The 21412-nt window shown below is 43.9% G+C and overlaps 1 protein-coding gene across 1 annotated transcript; it reads left to right on the top strand.

The window, feature by feature from the left end:
* Window positions 1-1554: 1554 nt before the first annotated feature.
* Window positions 1555-12067, top strand: wdr73 (WD repeat domain 73). The gene is made up of 8 exons (XM_040118932.1): window positions 1555-1738; window positions 2572-2639; window positions 3469-3554; window positions 3665-3753; window positions 6427-6494; window positions 7691-7855; window positions 8981-9346; window positions 11189-12067. The coding sequence occupies exons 1-8, from the start codon at window positions 1680-1682 to the stop codon at window positions 11446-11448; spliced, it is 1161 nt and encodes a 386-aa protein (XP_039974866.1). The 5' UTR covers window positions 1555-1679; the 3' UTR covers window positions 11449-12067.
* Window positions 12068-21412: the final 9345 nt, after the last annotated feature.

The raw sequence follows: 21412 nt of genomic DNA on the forward strand, positions 1-21412 counted from the left end.
GCAAGCTGTCTGTCCTGGGAGAAAACCCAGCAACTGAAAGGACCGTGCCCTTGGTCTGTATATTCCCGCTCTTTAGCTATAAGTCACATATGGATTATACTAATGGCAAACATTTTTCAAACCATTCCAGCACTTTTATGTGTTCACTTCAACACATTATTAAAACCTCTTCTACTATAGCTCTGCTAAAAGATGAATAAACGGGGTGAAGCAGGCCTGAATATTCTCTCATCTTTGTCTCTGTTAGTTCAACACAGCCGACTTTTCTTTCTTTGCTTTTTTCTTCATGTTTAAAGTTTGAGAACACACTCCCACACACACAGCGAGGTGCAGAGCAGTGTGACTCAATCAATATCAAATAAGTCACAAGACTCTCCTCCAGAATATCAGGCCTCATTTTCAAACCGAAAACATGTGGGAGTAAAGGTTTGTCGGTATAAACAGTTTCAGCTACGTGGGCGGCGAGTTAACCAGTTTCTTGATCCCTGAGAAGTTTTTCTTATATGAAATGTCCAGTTTTTTCTTTTTCGTTGACCTAACCTTGTTTTTTTTTTTTGTGGTTTTTTTTTTTTTTGCTCAGGGAGTTTAACACTTACTTTTGTACCGTTTTAAGTTAAATTTCAAAGTCAAAGCTTAAATTTCAATTTAAAAAACTGGTCAAATGTGGGTGTTCTATAGACTTTGGTTAGTGTATATTTAAAATATATTCATCTATTTGTATAGCAAATAAGAAATTGTGTCAATATCGGTAACCGTGCTTTCCGTAATGACAGTATACCAATAAATAAATTGTATGTAAACCTCTGTATTGTTAATACACTAGCCCAACTTAAAATCCATTTTAGTTTCCTTTATAGATACCCGGTTGTTTATGACAGATAATGTTGTATTTGCATGTTTATCATAAAGAGCACCGTGCTTTACTGTCTTTTCTTCGACTGATCTTCAAGTACTCTGTGCTTTTTTTTTTTTTCAGCCCTGAGTAGTGACGCGTATTTCAAGTGTCCCAGGGGCAGCCAGAGAACAATGTATCAACATTTTTTTTTCTGTGGTATTGCTGAGTAAAATGCAATGCATGTCTTTATTTCAACTTATCAATCAGAATGTACGCGTGTTATGAAACAGGCTACTCTGAAGTAAAAAAGCCTGAAAATGTCATTTACAGTCAATATAATGGTTTTATCTGGTAAATCTCATGCGTGTATGTATCAAAGTTTTCTCCATGTCTCAGCTCTATGAACATTTATTGTGTATTTAAACTGAATTTAAGTGTATAATAAGTAAGGCATAACTACACTTACACGCATTCAGGTAATTTGAAAGAAAATGTAATTAATGTGTTGAATGCAAACTCCACCTCTCACTTTTCTGTGTCTGTCTTTAAACCTCAACGAGTAGGAATCTGTTCTGTACAACCCACCACAGTTTTATGAAAACAAAAAGAAAAAAAACAAAAATGAAAAAAAATAAAAATAAAAATAAAAAGCTCAGCATCGTTGGGAAAAAGCTAAATAAAGAGCTACTAGTCCTCTGCCAGGCAACAGTAGACGCCGTCCGACAGGTGGCGGTGTCACCCTTCTGCATCCGTTGAACGAACCGGCGAGAAAGTCCAGAGCGAGACGTTAAGGAAGTGAAACAGCAGCGGTCCCCTGCCCGCGGTAACGTGAGGTGACGGTGGCATGGAAGAAGCGGCGTGTGAGGATATTTTAGATGACTGGTTCATCGAGTCCCTGACAACGTGAGGAAACCGCTTTACTCTTCGTTTCAACGGTGAACTTTATCACAAGCCTCTGGCTGGAAGCCTCAGCCGCGCGGCCACGCTGCTAGTTAGCCCCGCCAAGTGAATTGCGTTTAAAAACGTACAGTTCCGTGTCCTCTTGCTTACCTGCAGGTTTCTTATAAATACTATCACAAGACATTTCCTGCAACAATACACAGCCGTGTTTTATTTCTATTCGGCTTGCACCTCTCACAACAAACAGCCACTGTTTCTTAAAAATGACAATGACCGGTGCAACTCCAGCACTTTCTCCTCTGAAAATCGCTGGATTCAACAACTCTATACTAAAGCAGTGTGTGAATTCTGTTCAAGAAACTTATCCTCGATTAATCATATTCATGCCGAAATGAAGGGGGAATTCTGTTGGGTAAAGAAATTAAGTCATATTTCATAGTTAGGGTTATGTGTGCGTAGCCCTGACATTGGAAATATTAAATATTTGAATTTTTAAACGGAGTCTTGTGTTAATGTTGAAGACTTAAAGAAGATTAAAAAGTGCTATGCAGAATGTGAGCATAAACGTGACGAATGAGTAACCTAACTCCGCCACATGTCCATAGAAATATTACTGGCTCGTTTTATTATGGTTTTCCATTATGCAGAAGTCTAGTTCTGCATCCTAACTTAACTATCAGCACCTGTGGCTGTCTGGAGGTTAAGCTCTCAGGGCCTCCCTTCTCTCTTAATCCTCCTCTCACACTTCATAATCCCGCTGCTGCGTTCACAGCTGAGAAATTATAAAATGATGATCATGATGGATTCAGACGCTAACACCTGTCTGGTTTCTCCAGGTACAGAGATCTCCATGTGTATCAGCTGGAACGTCCCACGCAGGTCATTGAGTGGACGTCGGGGAAGAGTGAGTGAATTGCTTTCGTTGTTAACCTGAGGCTGTGACAGTAACACCAGCCTGCACACTGAGCATCACGGTCTCTCAAAACAAGGCGACCTTCCGGTATCCAAGATTTTAATGGTCGTGGATTTTATTATTTCGCTTGTCGTTGAGATAAATGAACAAACAGAAGATGAGAGATTGCTGTTCCTCTGTTTTGTCTCTGTATGTCCAGCAACAAACGAAACTGTCTGCGATAGTAAGACGTGGAATAGTTGGGACTAAATGTTATTTTCAGTTTGTATTAACCTGCCGACTATTTTCTCGAGCAAACTGTTAAACGTTTCGTCTTAAACTTGTGAAAACGCCTGCTATAACTTCCCAGAGTCCAGCGTTTCTGACCCGCAGTCGGAATCACATACGACGACGAGAAAAGCAACAAGTCTTCACATTTGAAAAACGCGAAACTGGCAAGTGAAAAATGACTTTTTGAGAATCGATCAGTCGATTCGACCGAGATTCTTTTGCTGGTTAATTTCCTATTGATTAATCAACCTGAATGTGAAGACACGAATGGTCACACTTTATTTGTTGTTGTATTTTTATGATCCTATCCAGGTATCCTGCACTTTCATTCACTTGTATCCTCTAAATTATGTCTTTGTTTTTATTGACACTAATCACCCGTCAGAGTCTCATCGTTTAATCTCTCTGAACGTAAAGCACTGTGGTTAACATTTGTTGTTTTTAAATGTACTCGATGAATGAGTTGGCTTGACGTTGACTCAGTTAATCGACTGATCGTTTCAGCTTTAAAAAAAATCTGTGTTCATCACGGTTTGTTGTGTTTTTACAGCCGTCTGTGTTGCAGGATTCAGTCCGTCCAAAAATGAAATCTTGGAGCTTCATTTGCCTCTGAAACTCTTTGCTAATGAAAATAAGGTAATGACCAAAGAGTTCTGCACTTGGGCATTTATTTTATACCCAGGGGATTCGAATGTCACCCAGAGCCTCTGCCGTGTGTTTCTGTGTGTGTGTGTTGATGCGTTCAGGGTCTCTGTGCAGAACGGGATTTCAAAGTCGTCCATGGCGGTTTCACAGACGGTCCCGTGCGCTGCCTCAGACACGTCCCAGGAACGAGGTGAGCGCACACGAAGCAGATAATTCAGCTGGATTACCTGAAGCGAACTGGTTTTATTACTGTCTCCGTTCAAAAGTCTAAACCCTGTGATCTGTTTTCCGGTCGAGGCTCCTGCTTTCTGTGCCTCCGCAGAAAACTCGAGTTTTGAATCTTCTTTCGGGAGCTTCAGCTGAGTGAATCTGAAGTAGTAAAGTTCACAGTTAATATTTTTATTAAAAAGAAAAACTCTCAAAAACCATGGATGAAAAGGACACAACTGAATTGGACAATTTTTCAGTGTTTTGGTGGCTGCACCTCCGTCTCTCTGCCCGGGCAACAAATCTGTCGGATATTTCTCTTTCCCATAATTAAACATTTAAGCTATAAAATGTCAAAAATTGGGACAAATACCTATCATGATTTACCGAAGCCTAAAATGATGGATGAATTCAATTTGCTCATTTATTCTGACCAACAGATAGAAAACACAGGAAAGAAAACAGTAATGTACCAGTTGTCATTCAAAAAAATGTAATATTTTCAAAAAACAATTATTTCATGTCTGTTTTTATTTGATTTGTTGTATTTGACGTCTATTGAATATCAGAAAAGTGCGGACATCCGGTCAGTTTGTGAGAGCTCAAGGTGACATCTTTCATTTGCTTGTTTTCGTGACGGTCCGGCTCAGTTTACCGTGACATAGAACAGAGAAAAGCAGCTCACGCTCACGTTTGAGAAGCTGGAAGCAGGGACTTGGTGTGATTTCTGCTGACAAATGACAGACATGACGAATCGATCACCCAGATCAGATTAATCAACACGTCGTTTCAGCGCTAATTTCAGCAGGTGACTGCTTAAGTAATGGCTTTGTGTGTGCATGTTGTTCTTGATGTGTTTTTTGAGACATTGCTCTGAGCCGCAGTTTGGGTAGTTTAAACGTAGCATGGCTGCAGGGCCTTAAAAAAACCAGTTGTAGAGGCCTCACTTTATCTCAGCTACGCCTTATATTCTTTCCATGCATCCATCTCAAAACCTAAAATCTAAAATCAAACTAAAGTTCTGTCTGATGTGGGATTATGTTACAAAAGATCTCACCACCAGCTCCGGCCAGTAGCTGTTTCTTTAGATCATATCACATCGTCTTCATTGGGAAAGAGTTGCCCGGTTGTCAAACAGCTGTAGAAGTTCACATTTAAATTTTCAGGACCGATACGAAACCGTATCGTGATTGATTGATCCACGGCTCCAGAAGGATCAAGAGAGAACTTTTAATCACAGCTGGATTGATGCATTATAGATTATTTTCTACGTATAGTTTCATATACACCCTCTGGCCACTTTATTAGGTACACCTATCCAGTTCAGCACAAGCCAGTCCAACAGCTCCGCCGCAGATTCCACATTTACGAAGATTATAATGTTCAGTTTTTGTCATAAAACTTTCTGAAGGATGTTAATTCATTCATATGTTTATCACCGAGGCTGTGGTTGGTGGTGGTGTTGTGCCACCAATGGGTCTGACTACTTTCTGAAGCCCCTGTGGTTTATCAGTGAACGCCACTGCAAACTACAACCTCAGTAATCAACATATGGTCAGACTCGTACCTCGCTGACGGTTTTAATCAAACTGTGTTTGTCAGGGTAGAAGTTATGGCTGAGCTGTTGCACTGGAATCACATTAGAGTTGGTAGGTGTACCTAATAAAGTGGCCACTGAGTGCGTGAGCAGCAGGCAGCGCGAAAAAAACCTGCCTTGAAATTCATCAGAGCAGCGGGAGATTTAGGATCTGCAGCGGGATATTCTGCCCCTAAAGCCGCCTCGTCGACAAACCTTTTCAGGAACGCTAGCAGCTCACCTTGTAAAGAGAATAATGTATAAGCTGTGGGTCCATGAGGAGCAGCTGTCTCGTGTTTCATTTTCTCTCTCAGAGCATCGAACCTGTGTTTAGGTGAGTTTTTACCTGCCGAAGCTCCGTTGGGAACCTTTTTTTTTTTTTTTTTTTTTCCCCTCTTCCCAGAGCTCTGGGGCAGTTCAGGTGAAAGACTTCTAAGAGTTTCTTTTCATCGATGCTTCTTCACTTTTTCCTCTCACGCGAACCCGGCGAGACCAGCGCTGACACAGTTCATCCTCATCAGTTGCCGTCCTATTCTCATTATTAAGTTCTCTCTCTGCCCAAAAGCTGGTGACTGGGATGTGTAAAAATGTGTAACCAGCTGATTCAGAACTCAGCCACCGGGGTTTTAACTGGACCAAGGACACAAGGCTGTATTCCTCTGATCCTGGTCCAGCCCCGACTCGTATTTCTGACCTTTTAGGGACTTTTAGTGAGATCCTCAGTCCAAGAATACAACGTGAAGGGGAGAAGTGTTTGACTAAGCGGCCGTGGCTGACAGATGGGGTATGCTCCTGGCGTGATGTACATTGGAGGGCCAGTTTCAAGGCATTTCGTGCTACATGAGCATAAAACAAGCGGTTGTAGGCGGGAGTTCCGTATCTGTGACTCAGTGCTGGTGTGGCTGGATTGCTTTTGCGCTGCTGACGGAAGAACCTCCTGCAGGTCTTGTATATCGGACGTTATTAAGATTCGAGGCGAGGAGGGAGACGGTGGGTTCCTTCTATCAGCGCGAGAGAGGGTTTTCATGATATTTGCATATGTCAGCAGTTTTATTTCATGTCTTTGGATGTTTTTGCAAGGTGTGTTGTGACCGGTGACGGGCTGAGCTCCAACCTGCAGGTGTGGGACCTCGGAGGAGAGCACGGCGGTGAGTTTGATTTACCTGAGGCTATTGTGTGTGTGCACCTACAGCAGGTTGAACATGACTGCGATGCCATAGAAGAACGCCAGCGGCCCAGCTCTGGGGTTTGAAGCCTCTGTCGCAGACTTTTTGGTTGTTGATCCGGGAAGTGGTGTGAAAGAACTGGCGGCACTGTGCTGCTCTAGGGAAGCCAAAACACGCTGACCACAAGCTGCGTTATAACCCGTATCTGACTTTCTGACATTTGTTTTGCCGTGTAGAGAAATGTGATGCCACAGAACTCCATGGAAACAGCTTTTTAAATTTGCAGCTTGATTTTTTTTTTTTTTTTTTTCTCTCCTCAGTTTATTCTGTAAATGAACTTGGGATGAACTGACAATTTTAGTTATTCAGTCTGTTACTCCACGTAATTAAATAAGGCAGCAGCTGAATCAATTCATGATGGTCCAGCTACGGCTAAACTCTCGCTTAGGGCTGTCGTCAACCGAAGACGATCTCGCCATCGTGCCTACTCTTCAGCCAATCGATCGGTCGAATCGAAAACAATCCGCACCTTATCTCTGGATTAACTCAGCGGGCCGGGGGGCCGGTTGCAGTAGCTGCAGTAGCTGCATCTTTTTTTTTTTTTTAACTGCAGGGGATTTTCTTGTGATTTGGTGGTAAAGCTGCCTGTAAATCACATACTCAAAAGGATGAAATTGTAAATACATGTATTAGATTAGTGTCAGTGTAAGTATGAATAGCATTGGGACAGATAGAAACTGAAACAAACACATAGAGGCTGCGGACCGAATACTAATCAGTCTACAGTTAAATTTAGATGAAAACTAGACACAGTCTGGCAGATACTGCACACGGAGGAAGTGCGGTATTTGCATTTTTCTGGTACCGTGTTAGTGAAACTAACATAAGGACAGCAAACGGAAAAGTGCTCGAACAAAAACTTCCATTCAACAGATGATCAGCGGCTGTAAATTATGTCTATATTTTCGTCTCTCTGTCCCATGTGGAGCACGTTACGTAAATATGATGCATCATTTGGCTTCTTCTCTGGACACGAGCTCAGACTTTACCAGCCAGAAGAAGAAAAAAAAAAAAAGCAGTTTCCTTTACTCCTCTCGTCAACCTTTGTGTTACACGTGAAGCAGTTTCGTTCTAAAATGTGTTTGGTTTTTCTTCTGTGTCCTGTCGTCCAATATCAGATGTGATCAGGAGAACAGGAAGCATCGAGGGGAGGGGGAGTGCTTCGGAGGGAGGCAGCAGGATCGCAGCTCGACGCTCGCCACAGCCACAGATTCTCCACGGAGCTCGGAGCAGCGACATCCAGCTGACTCAGCTGGCCTCGGGACAGACGCTGTATAAACTGGGTAACACTGTGCCGTCTGAAATGTGCAGTTTTATAAGCGTCAGCTTACGTTCGTCAGCACCGTTCATCGTAATGCTCAGAACTAAAACCAACAGTTTCATTGGAAGCTTCAGCAGCTTCCCCGATTTCACAGCAGCAGCAGGTATGAAATGAAACAACTTTACTCTGCATGGCTTCCCTCTGTCAAAGGGTGTCACCGGGTCTGTTTTATGGTTTAAAAAAAAAAAAATCTGGCTAAATTCTCAGTTTATTAAACTACAGCTGTGTCTCAGTCCCTCACTGCAGACCAACTCTATGCAGGCACAAATAAAGTGTCTTTAAAAACAGTCTGTATGCAGACTGAAAAAACCCAGGATATTTTTAATTGTGCTGTTGATGGACAGTATTGTCCTAAAATCCAATACACAGTGGAAATGGACAACAGAAGACATCAGAAGACATCAGAAGACATCAGAAGACATCACCTTTTGGCTCTGCAAAGCTCTGATGAGCATCTTTTGACGATTCATCGACGAATCAACAGCAAAAATAGTCGTCAGTTGCCGCTCTAACTTCCTGTTAATATGAAACAGTAAATAAGTTGATTGCTTGTAAACTAACTGCAAAAACAGTATATTATCACATATTGCAAACTGTATTCATTTGTAGAGTAGTAGTATGGAGTTGGGACACAGCCAGTGTTCATGGAGGAGACGTAAAAGAAGGTCTGAGTGTTCAACAGCTTCACGCTCAGTGAATCCTAAGGGGCTGTTGAAGTTAAAAAAACCGCTCACAGAAAATGAACCATCTTAAAAATTACATTAGCAGCAGCATATTAATGGTTAGTGGTTGGTTTCAACCCTTGCGGGCGAGCTGAAGAGAGAAAAGTCTGCGAGGCCGTAATTATGTATTTTCTTACATAATCTCTAGAGACAGTTCGCTGAGGCTCAGTAGATCCTAATTTCTTTCTCTCGGCAGGGAGTGTGTTCTTGACTTTCCCTTTTTCCCCAGCTGCTCTTGGGATTCAAACCAGTGACTCTGGTTAAAATACAATCTCTCTGAGAGTCTGACGTGTCCTCCTATAACGATGATGTCTTACCGGTAAGCATTTGTTGAACGTCTCCGTCGTCTCATTTTGTCGCGACAGAGACCGACTCGGCAGATCCTCTGAGCTCCTTACAGTTTCTGAGTGACAGCGTTTTCCTCGCCGGCTGCTGTAACGGGAACATTTACGTGGCCGACACTCGCACGTCTGCTGCCCCGCAGCTTTCACCTCCGCCAGCGTCTTCGGGTGACCCTGTCCTCTGGTGGACGGACGCCTCTGCAGGTCCGGACCCGTCCAGCTGCAGGGTCGTCAGACTTTCCTCGTCTGGACGGGCGGTGGTTTCGGACCCGAGGAACCTGGGAGGAGCCGCGGGCCGGGCCCAGCTGGACGTTCAGGCGCGCCGCCGCGGACCGGACGATGTCGGGCTGTCGTGGGCTCCGGCGCTGGACGACTGCATCGCAGTGTCAGGTCAGTTTATGGTGGAGACGTCCTGACTGGATCACGCTCATGGCAAAATATTCCAAACAAGTGCAACCTTCTCTAAATATAAATACTGGCGACAGCACATTTAAGGTGATACTACGCTATATGACTGTGACTCCGGTTCCATTCATGACCATGTTACTACGTCATGTCACAACGCTCCCTGTTGTAAAATAGCAACGTAAGTGAAAGAGCAAGAATTCCACGCGGCAAAGTAAGTTGTCGGCGCGACGACGTACACGGCGGTTGGTCATGTGACGTGACGTCACTGCTCCCGAGCCTTGGGACCGAACGTCTACCGTCGGTTTACTGGCACGCGGTAATCCGGCTGCGGCGTGTGATCTGGTTGCAGCGTGACTTCACTGTGGTGAGAAGGGTGGATCCGTTGCACCTGTAGCCGCGCCCAACGCTGATGTCACGGCGTACCGGCACACCCCCGGAGTTGCACGCCTACATCACTGCGGCGTGGCGAGGTGAGGCGTCGAGCCGCGGGAGGGCGGCACAAACGAGGTTTCCAGCTGTTGCTCTTTGAAGAACAGCATCTACATCTCGGGCTGTTTTCTTCCTAACATTTAAATCAATAAATAGATATAATATAAACTACCAGCTGAGTGTAAATGTGATAAAGACACCGAAACCGTCTGGAAATTCTGTTCAGATACTTTATAGATTTAATCAGTTTGACGTTTTGGGGAATGTGCTTTACTCACTTTCCTGCCGAGAGTTGGATGAGGAGACCGATGCCACTCTGACATCCGGCCGTTAAATACAAAGCTACAGCCACCAGCCTGTTAGCCTAGCTTAGCATGAACACTGGAAACCACCCACCAGAAATTCTAAAGCTCATTAATTAACATGTGCTAGCTCATTCGTTTAATCGCTTTACAAACAAAGGGGAAAATCCTATACAGCCATAGAGCAAATTTTCTCATTGATTTGTGACAAATCACCCAAACAGACGAAACAACCACTTAAGAAGTTGGCCAACTAATGACCCCTAGAGGCGGTGATAGTCTTTGCATCTCAGCCTTCTGAAGTTTTCTTTATCATTTCACCCAACCAGCAGTGGGGGGAAAAAAAATTTAATTAAAAAATTAATCTGTTTTGATAATTGATGAATCGTTTTAATCAGTTTTCAGCCAAAAAAAAAAAAGCCAAACCAGTTCTCTTGGTTCCAGCTTCTCAAACGTGAGGATTTTTTTTTTGTGTGTGTGAATAATAGTAAACTGTGTATCTCTGGGTTTTCGACCTTTGGATGAATAAAATGAGCTATATTAATACATGACCTTGGGCTGTGACAAATTATAATGGGTGTTTTGCCACAATTTTCTGACAAATAAACCAAACTATCAACCGTCTATTTGAGAAAATGAATCACCATATGAAGAGATTAAAAAAGCTTTTGGAATGGGGGCCATGCCAAAAGCTTCAGCTCGTGTTTCTTGCAGTAGATCACGGTGGATTTTTGACGTCTGCTTTGGATCATTGTCCTGTAGGTGCCCGAACCTACTGAGCACATGCCACAATTACTGTTTTACGTTGATGAAATGAAAAGTAACGGAGCATTAACATTTGAGGAAAGGCTCGTTTTTTCGGATTCACTTATTTTCACTTCAAAAATCAACAAATATGTAATTTGCCGAGGGGTGGCCAAATGTTTGCACACAACTGTAACTTAGACAGTGTTATCATAAGCAACTGAAATGATCTAAATGTATGAAAATAAGACCCAAGTGCTGACAAACTAGATTTTTATTTTTTCCTTTAAGAACCAGCGAACAAGATGAAAAATGTTTGTTCTTTTCTTGTTTTGTTTCCCTTTGGCAGGTTTCAGCGGAACGGTTCAGATCTACAACACGTCGGCCTGGAGGGCAGAGCTGCAGGAAGCTCGGCCGCTGTTCGAGCATCGCGGTCACGTGGTTTCATCCCAACGGTCTGACGACGCCGCCCCCGTCTCCGTCACCTCCCACGCCTGGCATCCCGACCGGCCGCGGACGCTGCTGTCCGCGGCCTCAGACGGCTCCGTCCACGTGTGGGACTGGGTCGACCGATCAGCTGCTGGCGGTCCAACGCCGGGAACGAAGTGAAGCTGTAGTGCGCCTGGGAAAAGGATGACGAAGAGGGCCGGTGTTATCTCTGACCTGTGTGGGTCGGTAGAATTCACTGAAGGAAGAAACGCGGATCACTTTCTGAGTCGGCGCTTCCAAAAACCTTTCCTGCGTGAGTTCTACCACTGTCTGCGTTTTTCATGACGGGGTGAGGAGATGAAAGTGGAGTATAATTAAAGGAACAGTTTAGAAAAAAAAGAGCTAAAAGCGGAACCGGTTTCAGAGTTTAATTCCCACAAGATGGGATCAGAGAACATCATCCTCCGTCTGGTAGGAAACAAACAGACCTTTGTCTTTATGAAGGTTTTCACAGGTAAATTACTGTAGGATTGAAGTCGCCGCTGCTCCGCTCTCATTTAAATACTAATTTAATCAGATGGCTACTGGTTTTTATATTACAGCACATATTAGTATTGTAATTTTTATTCACTACAAAACATTTACGTCCTGAGCTGGAGAAAACCGGGCGAACAGGAAAGTCTTTAAAGTTTCAGTTCACCCAAATCACAAAAATATCATCTCTCTGACCTCCGGTAGTGTCCAGCCATGACGGTAGTTTCGGTTTTATTTGCTTATGTTTTTCCATTAAAGATTTTTTTAAAAAATTATTTTTTTTTTTTGCATTTGTCTTTAATAGTTTAAAATGTTGGCAAAGAGGCTCCAGCATCTTTATCACCTCCAGTCATTACAAGCTGTGAGAAATGTGTTTTTATTATTCTGTATCATGGTATTTTGCCTGCCAACAGGGCTGCAGCTAACGATTATTTCCACCATCGATTCATCTGCTGATCATTTTCACAACCGGTCGTCAAGTCTATAAAGTGTCAGACGAAGGCCCTTTTATAATTTCCAACATCCCAGTCCACTACAAAGAACGGTCCAAAACCTGGAAGACCTTCACTTGACTAAGGCGTGACCAAGAAAAGCATGAAACATCCTCACAGCAAACCAGCAAACATTTGGCCTTTTTTGCCAAAAAAGAAAAAGAAGACTAAAACGATTTTTGCTTATTAATTCTCTGTCCATCGACTTATTGATCAGTCGACTGATAGTTGCAGCTCTGTTTGCTGAAGTGGAAACCGGGCCTCACCGACCCAGACCGGCACCGGGCCGGTTGGGTTTCGGACCCCCCTTCCAGGCTTTTAGACAAAGCTTGCAAACTGAAACCATCAAAACTAAACAGCCAGTCCAGTTTTTCATCATCTACACACGAGAATATTTTAGAATATATTAGTTGAGGCATTTCATGGAAAATGGGGCTCACTTTCCACTTCGCTCAAATCCCACGGCTCACACAATCCGTTTCCTCCTGAATATTTCTGAATCTGAAACAGCTCTCAGCTGTGAAACTAGAGATCTTTGGCTTTCAGATAAGCAAGTTGTTTGTCCAGAAACTCTCGCTCGTACATACTGCATGTCCTTCATTTTGGCATTGACAAGACATTTTTCTCTAAACCTTCAATAAAGCTCTCGTGACAACACAAATGAGTCCTGTAGGTACAAAGCATCTCGGCCTCCTCAGAAAGACTCGGTAAAGGCATCTGGAGAGTGGAGAACTGAGGGATTTTTCTCCTCAGAAAAACCTTCTTCCTTACTCTATTCACAACTGGGTCATTTCACATATTCGTGTGCTCACCCCGGTAACGCTGCTTAGAGACCATTTCTTCTGTGTTGAAACTGTTGACAGTGTTTCTGCAAACGGGAAGTCCACTTGAGTTTTTGCAATATTTCAACTCTCTGAGGAGCACAAAGGAAAGACATTTAAGAGACGAGCATCTCAACCGAGTTGGGTGACCCTTTAAAATAAAAATTTAAAAAAGCATCTGCCTCGCAGCATGGCACATCTGTGTTAAGTGTGACCCCGGTTCAGCTCGCATGTGGACCCGTTTGTGTGTCAAATAGAAAGTCAGGCTACAGCACAGATCTTAGTTTCGGGTCAGTTTTTTGTTCTTTTAAGGAAATTTTTCTAAGTTGATTATGACTATTGTCACTTTACAGTAGTAAAACATCCAGTCAGGCAGAGGTCAAGCAAGGCGCATATGTGATCAGGGGTGAGGTTGGTTCTGCTGGGTCAAGTTCTGTCCTGTAGCAGTTCGGAAACGACTGCTACAGGACAGCAGTCGTCCTGTAGCTTATATTTAATATAAGTGCGTTTTGTTTAATTTAACGCACTTATATTTATCAGTGTCCTACACACACAGATATCTCCTCCTTTACCTGCAGGTTCTTTTTAGCCATTGTGGCTCCAGGGGTGGTGAAGTCAGTCTGTTCACCACTTTGGTCCAGACTGACACGTCGCAACAACTACTGGATGGACTGAGACGAAATGTGGTTCAGACATTCATGTTCCCCTCAAGATGAACCGTAATAACTATGGTGATCCTCTGACTTTCAGTCTAGCGCCATCATCAGGTCAACGATCTTTGGTTTATGACCAAATACTGCATCATCCTCAGCATTGAGCTCAAAGCGCCTGAGTACAACGTCGCCGAACCGCAAGCAGGACTTTACTCTTAACGCCCCTCTACACTGCGCGACTTTGGGCTGTCTGAGACTTAAGTTGACAGTCGCGAGAGGAACGTGGTAAAATCTGCTGCTGTCGTACCAAACACGCAGGTGGACGCGTCACCGTGAGACGCATCCACCGGCGACCGGTTCGGAGTTCTGGTGACCAACGAGACTCTGTGGCAAAACTCAGACAGTGTCAAAAATTCCTCAGTGTGACTGCTGCTATGACTCGCGCCTCCAAACCAACCAATCAGAATACGGCTCGAAATGATGCAGAACACACTGGCTGATGCAAATTGAACGTACGCACAGTCCCCTGATAATGTCCAACTGGCAATAACTAGACGACGGTGGATTTCCATACAGCATCGAGCCTCTTTCCTCCTGAACAGGCAGCGAACACGAAAATAGGCAAAACTTCATTTCATACTCCGCTGCCTCCGTTCTTGCCTCCTGCCTTGGCTTGTCATCAGGCTCCCCTCGAACACTAACGTCCCCAAGTAATGAAAAAACTGCAGCCCTTGGAGCGAACTTTCCTCCAAAACCTCGCTTCCTCTCAGCATCTCCCATCAGCCGCGTCCCAGCTCCAACCTGAAAATCGCTTCGCCTCACTCGCCAGCGTCAAGCATCAACCTGCAGTTTCTTTCTCTTCACCTTTAGACGCTTTAAACCAACTTCTACATTTGCCTCGTCAGCTTCAGTTTGAGCTGTTCTCTCTCTTGCTCCAGTAACTTTGTCTCCGTGCTGCTGCTGCCCTCTCTCCCATTAGAGGAAAACACTCCCTTGACACAGAATAGACCAGAGACCAGCTTGGCTTTCATTTCCTGCCACTGAGGTCGTAGCGAACGCCCGTCCGTTCTGGACGCTCGCTTCTCTCACTGAAGTTTGGATTTTCACAAAAAGCTGTCAAAGTTGTAGATCAATGCTGTGATTCTCTCACACATGAACTGTCTGCCATACCGGCTGGACACAGAGAGGCAGAGCCACGTCGCAATCAGCAGAAAGACTTTATAAGCAGGCCTGGAAAACGCTGGATAAAAATTCACATCAGCGTTTTAAAATCTTTAAGTAAACATGATTTATTAATTTGGGAAGAAAATGATCCAATTTGCAGTAATTTTACTTGAGTATAACATTTTTCATGGTCTTTTTAAAAAAAAAAAAAAACCTTTCATAGACTAAATGATTATTGTTTAACTGAAAAAATAATTGGCAGATTAATCAATAATGAAGACGATCGTTATTTGAAGCCCTAGTTTTCATGGTAACAGATCAGCGGGAATCCCGTGTGCAGACCCAAAACTAAAAACGTGTTAGTCCGACTTTCATATCTTTTGGACGTCCCCTGTTCTGTCTGTGGACCAGTCCTTTCCTAAAGCCGCTGCTCACTGTACTTTTCAGCAAACAAACAAGAGGAATCGGTGGATTTGTTGGGGACTACTTTATAGCAATAATTTGACAGTCTGGGAAATGCACTCGTTTCCTTTCATGCTGAGAGTTAATGAGAAGGTTGATACCGTTGATTGAGCCCCGGCTCTGTCTAAAGGTAGCAGGTCTTCTAAAGTCACTGATTAACACATTATATTTTGTTTGTCTAATCCACACAAACACCCAAGTTTTTGGTTTTTAGGGGGGTTACGTGCCAGACCATTTCGTGTTCTGGTGCAGTAACATTCTGGTGTCTCATTTCAGATGCTAACATCATAAGATGAGCTGAGGCTGATGGGAAAGTCATTAGTTTTGCAGGGATTTAGTCAAAAAAATCAAATTGCAGGACAAATTAACATTTTGACCTGATGATGGCGCTAGAGGAGATGTTAAGGGATCGTGAAATTTATTGTAATTCACTCCCCTGAGGGCCGTGAATGTGTCTACCAAACGTCATGCTAATCCATCCAATGGCTACTGACTATATTTTACTCAAAACCACAAATGTGAACCTCATGGTGGCGCTAGACTTAAAGTGGAGGGGGGGGGGGTCACCAAAGTTACTGCAAATTAATCCGAGGGGAACATTAAAGTCTGAGCCAGATACTGTGGCCAGTCCAACGTTTGTTGAGACATTTCGGTCTGGATCCAAGTGGTGGACCGACCAAGCGACAGCAGTGTTCCCAGAGTCCTGCCGCTAGCGTGGCTAAAAATATACCATCATTAACTTGTCCCCGCTGACCATTTGAACATTGTGCTCCTCACTATAATTGCTTTGCCTATGACATTTTATTTAACATAATTTCAGAGTCATTGTACGGAACTGAACACCCATCACGGAGCTGAAGAGTTTCCAGATATTGACAATATTGTGACGATGAGCTGAGACAAAACGCGATTCTGGTTTACGTTTCCCGCTGTAAATATTAATTTCTACCGTGAATCTGCTTAACCTCAAATCAGCCCGTTGACCCAGGTCTCTTCTGTCAAACTGAAAAAGACAAAGCTGTTAAATCATTCCAGTAAACCGGACGTTGACGTAGAGGCGCCGTGGGCAGAGAGCTGCAGAGAGCGAGAGAGAGAGGAACGAAAAGAGCAGACGTGAGGAGGTATGGAAGCGTAGGAACAGATCAGCTGCGGGACAGCGCGGAGGAGATGCTCTGTTCGGCCATTTAATTAAACCCGGACGCCTGTGTGTGGGGGCGGCAGCCCACTGAAAGCTCCTCTTCCGTATGTTATCAGACACACAACACTCACTCAAAAAATACTGAGGAAAACATCTTCTCACTGACACTCGCGTATGAAACACGTTTTCACAGACGCTCCCTCGGCTTTTAAAACAAAGACATTCCAAAAAGGAAGATTGTTCTTTGTTGGGTTTTTCTTTTTTTTTTGGAAGAAGCTGCTCTGGAGAAAAACACCAGTTCAAACTAATGTTTGTTAAACTCCGAGATAAAGAACTCAGGAAAACTTTATCAAGTGCTCTTTCCAAGAAATCAGATACGACCAGGTTAAAGCCGCGGCGATCAATATTTTACATTAACAATGGATCAAATGACTGTGTGCGGGGGCTAAGACGTCTCCTGGTTATTTTCTTGATTAATTGTTTAGTCTACAGAATGTCAGAAAATAGTGAAATATGCACAATCACAACACTTCAGATGTTCTGGTTGGACTGAGCAACAGTCGAAAACCCAAAGATACTCAGTAAATAAAAGAGAAAAAGCATAAAATCCTCACAGATGCTGAACTGGAACCAGGGAATGTTTGGCATTTTGCTTTGATTGATTAGTTGAGGGGCAGAAAAATAGTCAATCGACTAAATGCTGCAGCTCTGTGTGTAATGTGCAAAGGGGGTCGCGTCCAGTGACAAACCCCCCCACAGAGCATTATTACCAACCCTGCAAGTCCTTGCTTCAGTGAAGCTTCACTGTACGTTTCAGCTGGTTTCAGCAAACGTGGCCTAATATAATAAACCTGCTGTCCACTACCTGCCCTCGGCAGCAAACAGCAGACAGACCCGGTCAGAGAGCAGCTGGTGAACATAGCGGAGCATTTAGCAGCTGAAGAGCCAGATGTTTCCCTCAGGTGCCGGTGGAGACCAAAACCAGAGCTAAAAGAGAGGGAACACTGGACTTAGATTCGTCAGGTGGACACATAAGGTAGAACTCCTGTCGCTTTCTGCAGGTTTTTCAGCCCCTGGTGCTGCATAATCTGGATCTGTGACTGTAAACCACCTACTGCCCCCATTATGAGTCTTATTATTATTATTAGTGTTATTAGTAATAAGACTCACTCTCTCTCTATGATTTATCGGTCTAGCACTAGCTCGAGCTAATGTAAACGACACCAGGGTTTTTCTGAAATCTGGACCCAGACACGTGGCAGAAAATTGACGGTTGGATTCGCCAGTTTAAAAAATATGATCAGTGAAGCTCATTGACAACCAACTATCCACTGTCTCCAAACAGCCGAAAGTTATGACTAATGTTACCGTCTACGGTGAGTAAGAAGAAAAGGTTCAAAGGAAGTGAATTAAATGTGTTAAACTGTGTCGGTAATGAACGTTTTAGTGTCTACCCACACAAACTGCAACCGGAAAACAACAGAATAGTGGAGGCTGTCACTGCAGAGAGGGAGGAAAAAGATCATTCAAATGATCACCATTTCGACAAAGTAAACAGTGACCTCCCACACACTGTCGGGACTCAAGATATTGTGGGAGTTCACAACCTTCTTTTGTTTTCGTTCCCTCTCCTACACACCTATCAAGCAGGTGTGCATTACACAACAGTTCCGGCCCTAATAAGTCCAGGAACGAACATGCAGGCGGTGCGCTTGACTGATTTCTTGACAAAGAGTCATTTTAATTTCAGCTGGACTCTTGGAACAAACTGTGAAAAACACTCAAAATGTGGGGGGAAAAAAAAAAAAAAAGGATGAAAAACTAAACAAAACATGATGAAAACTTTTTGAAAGTCTTGACTCTAGCTGTGTATGTTTGTGTGCATGCCTGTGTGTGTGTGTGTGTGTGTTTTGGGCGCTTGCGAGAGCCAAACCGCGAAAGCAGAATGGAAGGGGTGCTTTGAAGGGACACGAGAGACAGTAATTACATCGAGCGACAGAACAGGGAGGGCTGGGCCTGAACTCTCTCATGGCCCCATGACACCAGCGCCGTTACAACGGATCTTCGTGGAGCGACCTGAATGCGTCACGGCTCCTCTCTGCGCCGCGACGCCTCTAAAAACAGCCTCTGAAATGCCAAAGCGTCTGTTTGTGAATAAATGGAAATCTGAAGCGCACGTCAAAGGCTCACGGCTCCCTGAGGAGGCGGCCGATGACTGAAAACGGAGGTTTAATGGACCAAAACGCTTCTTTTTTCCTCCATCTTTTATTGTGTTTGCTACAGATCACACAAACTTCCCTGCACTTTTCAGACCGATTTTTTTTTTTTCAACTTACAGAAAGTGTTTTTTTTTTTTTTTTTAATGCAGATACATAACAGTCACCATTTCTTCTTCTGTTTTTATCTCAGTTATGCTGCTTTGTGTGGTAATAGAGGGACCAGCAGGGACGGGTTCTTGCAGCTATATAATCATGGTCCTGTCCGTGACAACCATGTTTGTTTGGTCTCTGTCTCCGGGATTTCGTTTTCTGAAAAACACTGTAGCTCGTTAGCTTTATTCTCTCTGGGGCTGGGTATCTTCTGAAATCGGCGACATGATATATGACCCACACGCTCAACAGGCGAAATACAGTGTAGTTTGTACTCAAAGCGCATAGTGACACATCACTGCCATGTCACCACGCGGACAGATCTTTTAGCGACTGGTAGTCGGAGCTGGCAGGAATATTAGAAGCTGGATTTTAATTTCATTTTTCCTGTTCCAAACTAGCCGACACATAAGGCCCGACTGTGAAAACTGTATTTGAACACCAGCAGACTAGGAAACACGCGTTCGTTCACGCTGCAGAAAGTCTGAGACCAGTTTGCTTGACTCACAGTGAAACAGTTGCCATTTTCAAGATACAACGTTCTCAGCGTTAATGCGTCCTTCATGGTCCTGTGGAGGTGTGGAAAATGGACCTTTTAAGACTTGTATTTATTGAAATATGATATTGAAATCATACTTTTGTTATATTTTACTTTAGGGAACATAAATGGGGTTTGTTTCCCCCCCCCCCAATAAAACCCAACAAAAAACCCCCACATTTCTCAAATCTTAGCTGTCGCGTAAACACAAGCAGCTGTATGAGAACTTTGTCTAAATAAAATACTGTCTAAAAGCGGCCAAATTTTGAATGAAATCAGGAATTATCCGACCAGAGGAAGCTTTAAAAGTTTGCTCTGATAAACAAAACGTAATCGCTGGACCCAAACAACAAATTACGCCTGCAGACGGGAAAGAAACCAAACTGCAGCTTTCTTAAACAACTTTTTCTCCCTGCGACAATCCCACTATGGGCTGCACTGATTTAATACAGCTTCACTTTGATCCTGGGCCGGGACCGGGTCTCGGCCGTTGGACACAACATCGCTTTACCTTCGGCATCCGTTGGAAGGCATTTCGCAGAGTAACTGACGGATGTCATCCACGACATAAAAACCGAACTGGATCTCCTCACGGCGGAGAGGTCATTCTTGGTAATTTGACAGAACAGATATTTAATTTGAGGGAACAGATGGAGAAATCGGAGAGTGCGGATTATGACTATTACATATAATACATATACAGTATACACCTGTGTGTGAGAGCTCGTCCGGCCCGTCCCTGAATGAGCTCCTGATTGGACTCCTCTGTGCGGCCTGGGAAGCGCAGAGCTGAGCCATGTGGGTAATTACTGGTTATCAGACACCTTCCAGACAAAATAAAAAGCATTCAGGAGTGTTTCCAGTTTCTTCGTCTGAGTCTTATATGAACGTGCGTTGTGTTAGGTTCCTTTGAATGTGGGTCTTGTCCATGTTGGTTTTACTTCATACCATTTTTTCCTGCCTTTCTGATGGTTCGAGGAGAAATAAAGACCTTCGGTTAAAACCTCAGTCTTTTAGTTTTCTTCACGTTTTGTTTTAGTTTTGTTCGTCGCAGCTTCAGCTTCACAGTTACATTCGTTCAAACAAGACCACCATTTTGATATTGAAATGGCCATTTTCAAATGACAACAGCTGTGAGTTGTGGTTGATCAGGATACGTCCTTTAACTCCCACGTAAAACAAACTTCAAGAACTGCCTTTGTTCACCTACGTGACATTGTAAAAACCAGGCACACCCTGTCTCTAAAAGACGCAGAAAAAACTAGTCCAAGGTTTTGTTACCTCTAGGCTGGAATATTGTAATTCCTTATCTGGTTTTCCCAACAAATCTCTAAATACCCTCCAGCTGATGCAGAACGCTGCAGCGCCAGTACTGACAGGAAACAGGAAAAGAGATCACATTTCTCCCGTGTTAGCTTCGCTGCATTGGCTCCCTGTAAAATCCAGAACTGAATTTAAAATCCTCCCCCTCACCTACAAAGCCTTTAACAGCCAGGAACCATCAGCTCCTAGAACCCTATTACCCCCGTAGAACACTCCTAGAGTCTCCAAAGGTAGACTGGGAGGCTGAGCCTTCAGTCGTCAGGATCCTCTACTGTGGAACCATCTTCCAGTCTGGGTCCAGGAGGCAGAAAACCTTCCTCTCCAGGTTTAACAGGAGGCTTAAAACCTTCCTCTTTGATAAAGCTTACAGTCAGGTCTGGTTCAGGCCTGTCTTGAACCAGACCCTGGTTATGCTGCTGTAGGCCTAGACTGGTGGGGGACTTCCCATGATGCACCGGGCTCCTCTCTCCTCCTCTTCCTCGCCATCCTCTCATATCCCATCAGTGCTCGTTACTAACTCCTCTTCTTCCCTCTCCCGTGGTTTTGTTCTTCCTCGTCTCTCTCCTCTCTTGTCCTGTCGCTTTCTGCAGGTGTTTCTGCCCCTGGTGCTGCAGAGTCTGGATCTGAGACTGTAAACCACCTACTGCCCCA

Source organism: Xiphias gladius, chromosome 22 (genome assembly GCF_016859285.1).
Source record: "Xiphias gladius isolate SHS-SW01 ecotype Sanya breed wild chromosome 22, ASM1685928v1, whole genome shotgun sequence".
NCBI lineage: Eukaryota > Metazoa > Chordata > Actinopteri > Istiophoriformes > Xiphiidae > Xiphias > Xiphias gladius.

What these genes read in the sequence shown, in the direction of transcription:
- wdr73 (XM_040118932.1), top strand. Translation starts at nt 1,680, where the DNA reads ATGGAAGAAGCGGCGTGTGAGGATATTTTAGATGACTGGTTCATCGAG. An exon ending in CCTCGGAGGAGAGCACGGCG is followed by an intron (nt 6,495 to 7,690) that starts GTGAGTTTGATT and finishes GTCCAATATCAG; the next exon opens with ATGTGATCAGGAGAACAGGA. An exon ending in CGACTGCATCGCAGTGTCAG is followed by an intron (nt 9,347 to 11,188) that starts GTCAGTTTATGG and finishes TCCCTTTGGCAG; the next exon opens with GTTTCAGCGGAACGGTTCAG.